We start from the raw sequence: 3,348 nt of genomic DNA, 5'->3' as shown, positions 1-3,348 counted from the left end.
CCCGTATAGTTCTGTAAATATCATCCTCAATCCTATAAGTTCTGGCAAGTTTACCTCAAGCGGCAAGTCTAGTTATCAGGATACCCAGACAACACATTGAGACATAAGACGTCTTGAAGACGCCAAAGACGTCTCAAGTCTCTCTTTTGGATTCTTTATGTTGTCTGGGTAGTTTTGAGATTGTTTATGTTTCTTCATGAACTTCCTGCTATATAGGCAGAATCGTCGACGGATGCGATTGTTCAAACATTGAAAAATTTTGCGAGAGAAAGGACGGTGACTTCGGATTGCTACTCGTGGACGTTGATACAGTATTTAACATGAACGAGTCACAATTTGTATCTCTATCTTGCTCGTTGTACCATTGATTTCGGGCTGCTTCCACGACTATCCAGAAATACACGCTCAACACTGTAATTATTATCAATCAATCTTTGTACAAAATAGGCATTTTTTTTTAGTTTAATAAATCAATTTATCTTTACGATAGATTTAATAACAAATCATTAAACATCATTCATAATGCTAGATGGATAAATATTTCTTTCATTTTTAAATACTTTTGTTAAGATTTCTTTTAGAGTAAAATTACTTTGATAGTGATTCATAAAAGTATATCTTTTCGATCTATTTATATTATCAAATAATTTTCAAACTTTTATTTTAAGAACAAATTAGATTAATAGCGTTTGTTTATGTTTAATCAACAGACTTCACAAAGGTAATTCGGGATATAGGTATATGTATTCAGAATTCAATTATCTCAGAATACATATATTTATATTAAATCACAAAAAAAAGATTAGAGTACTTACTCAAATAGAGACTGCATATCGTAGTATACCAAAAATATAAGGTAGTTCGTTGATCATATATCATATGATTGCATAGCGACACAGCCTGATCTATTAGGCTACCCATTTGTAAATACATCCAAGGCACGGCAGCCGTATGTCTCTTCTGTGAACGTACGCGGAAGTTAGCGTGATCGTTAGCGAGTTGAGACAAGGCTGTTACGTGCCCAAAATACATCTCGCGGATAAAGAATGTTTGACGAATTTGTATTCGATCGGCGATATCGCTATGACCTTTCGTAAGAAAACAATGAAAATCGTATACTTCGCTTATGAACAGAGTATTGTAAAAAAAATTGTGTACTTTGCTACTAAATATTTTGCAAAGAAAGAAATTAAAAAGTTTGTAAAATTTCTCAGAATACTTATCGGAATTTAATAATTTCTAAAATTAACTTAGACATAAATAAATTCAAAATTAAATATAAAGATAAAAAATAAAATATATAGCAAAGTTATCTCTCAAATTAGTTGAATAATCTTCCTTCGTGTCATCATAAACTAAACAGCTTTAGTATAACTTAAAATCGATTTATGAGCAGAAAAACTATTCAATTTTCTTTTAAACACTCACCGATAGCGATCCTATAATGAGGAATATACTCGCTGACAGAAACAAGACTGCATATATGAGAAAACATATCAAGGCACTTTCCGCTAAAATGTACAACGCGTTATTTTGTACGTTTGTGGAAGCAATTCGCGTATTTAATAATAAGCATGTCAAGTCTTACCTTTTTTCTTTCCCACTACGTACTTCTGCATTGCTTGCATCCAATTTAATCCTAGTATAGCCCAAGTCTTGGCAGATTCGAAAAAATCATCATCGCTATCTCTTGAAAAAAACTTGCTTATCAACACGTTTATTAATAAAATCGAAATGGACTGAAAAAAGAATAAATACACGAAAAATTGAATGATTTACAAATAAATATAAAAATATATCTATTAATATAATGATTGATATAAATTTTCAAAACGGCATATCTTTGTACAAAAATATTTCGACAACTATTTAGGAATTATTCTTGTATTATTGTATTTTATTTTTTAATGAAGTAATTTAATACGAATAAAAATATCTCTAACATAAAAGTAATACAAGAAATTTCCCTTAAAATATATCTAAACTCCAGACTTAAAATAACGTAGAAAGTATGATTAATTAATTTGATTTTGAATTCAATAATAATCATCCATTATATTGACTGCCTCGGCACCGGAAATATTATGTGCCTGCTTACATCAAAGGAGACTGAAACAGATTTTATATTCCACATTGGACTTGATGTGTAATTATTATAATAATGTGACAATAATTATTGTAAACATTTTTCGATATCACATTTCTTTTCTTCGATACGATTACATTCGATATTAGAATCTAGTTATAGATAATACGTGAATTAAAATTAGACAACACCGCTGTATTATGTGAATGTATGAAAAGAATACGGGAATATTCTACTATGAATACATGAAATCTTGAACTTACCATCGTATATGCTCCGATTATCCTCGTCGCGAACGACACGCCAATACAACGCATCATGACGAAAAAATTATTCGTGTGATCGCTTTGCCTCGCGGATACAAAATGAAACCGGATCTTACGGCGCGGGCGTCACTTTTCGTGTTACCTTGTCAGACAACACTTGCACGTTGTAAAAAGTGTAAACACACGTGGACAGAAGTAAATACACATTTAAAGCGACAATCTCCAAAATATTAATTTCGTTCACGATTATACCGCACGAGCGAGACCCCGGGAACAATTGTCATACCTTATAATTAACAGGAATAACTAACGCTGTTTCATCCATCGAATAATGTGATGATTGTCAGACAAGAGCCTGATTTAAGCAGACGTCACGAGAATAGAATCGTTAGAATCGTTCCGTATTGTTCGATGTTACTGTCGTAGCAAATAATGTTGCTTAGGTATTACAAACTAGAAGAAACATATCATTGGCTGCGTTCAGCAAAGAAAGCAGCTTTGCAACTATTGTAAAATTCTTGAATATGATTGGTTTATATGTTTAGATCCAATGAAGAACTAAGGGCAAGACCAATCATATTAAAGAATTTTACAACAGTTGCAAAGCTGCTTTCTCTATTGAACGCAACCATTGGTACACCATTGTAATCATGATAATCAAACATATCATCGTTTTATCATATGTTTCTCAATAGAATCATCCTTAAAAAATTGCAAAGAATTTATCCAAAGGAAATTATACTTAGAAATTATATTAAAGTACACTTTATCAAAATTTAAGTTTCGATTGTGTATATGTATTCACGCGTGCACTTCGTTTTATATAAAAAACTAAACTTTGACTAATCGTTTTAATTAGATTATAAAAATTCTATGTGTTTAGAAGAAAAATATTGCAGTTGAAATTTACATGATTTTTATTTCCAGAAAAAATAGGAGAACGTACATTGTATTTATAAATTACTTTAACAATAAATAATAAACAATAAATAATAA

The 3,348-nt window shown here is 30.9% G+C and overlaps 1 protein-coding gene across 1 annotated transcript; it reads right to left on the bottom strand.

Annotated features, from left to right (window-relative positions):
- Positions 1 to 2,406, bottom strand: LOC108692954. Its single transcript, XM_018201538.1, has 5 exons — positions 2,350 to 2,406; positions 1,589 to 1,739; positions 1,429 to 1,511; positions 816 to 960; positions 1 to 411 (listed from the first exon to the last, which is right to left on the bottom strand). The coding sequence occupies exons 1-5, from the start codon at positions 2,404 to 2,406 to the stop codon at positions 209 to 211; spliced, it is 639 nt and encodes a 212-aa protein (XP_018057027.1). The 3' UTR covers positions 1 to 208.
- Positions 2,407 to 3,348: the final 942 nt, after the last annotated feature.

This window comes from Atta colombica, unplaced genomic scaffold, assembly GCF_001594045.1.
Source record: "Atta colombica isolate Treedump-2 unplaced genomic scaffold, Acol1.0 scaffold83, whole genome shotgun sequence".
In the NCBI taxonomy this organism is placed as follows: domain Eukaryota; kingdom Metazoa; phylum Arthropoda; class Insecta; order Hymenoptera; family Formicidae; genus Atta; species Atta colombica.
This window is presented reverse-complemented; position numbering and strand designations above follow the sequence as displayed.

What these genes read in the sequence shown, in the direction of transcription:
- LOC108692954 (XM_018201538.1), bottom strand. Translation starts at nt 2,406, where the DNA reads ATGATGCGTTGTATTGGCGTGTCGTTCGCGACGAGGATAATCGGAGCA. An exon ending in TCATTATAGGATCGCTATCG is followed by an intron (nt 961 to 1,428) that starts GTGAGTGTTTAA and finishes GTACGTTCACAG; the next exon opens with AAGAGACATACGGCTGCCGT. An exon ending in GATATGCAGTCTCTATTTGA is followed by an intron (nt 412 to 815) that starts GTAAGTACTCTA and finishes TAATAATTACAG; the next exon opens with TGTTGAGCGTGTATTTCTGG.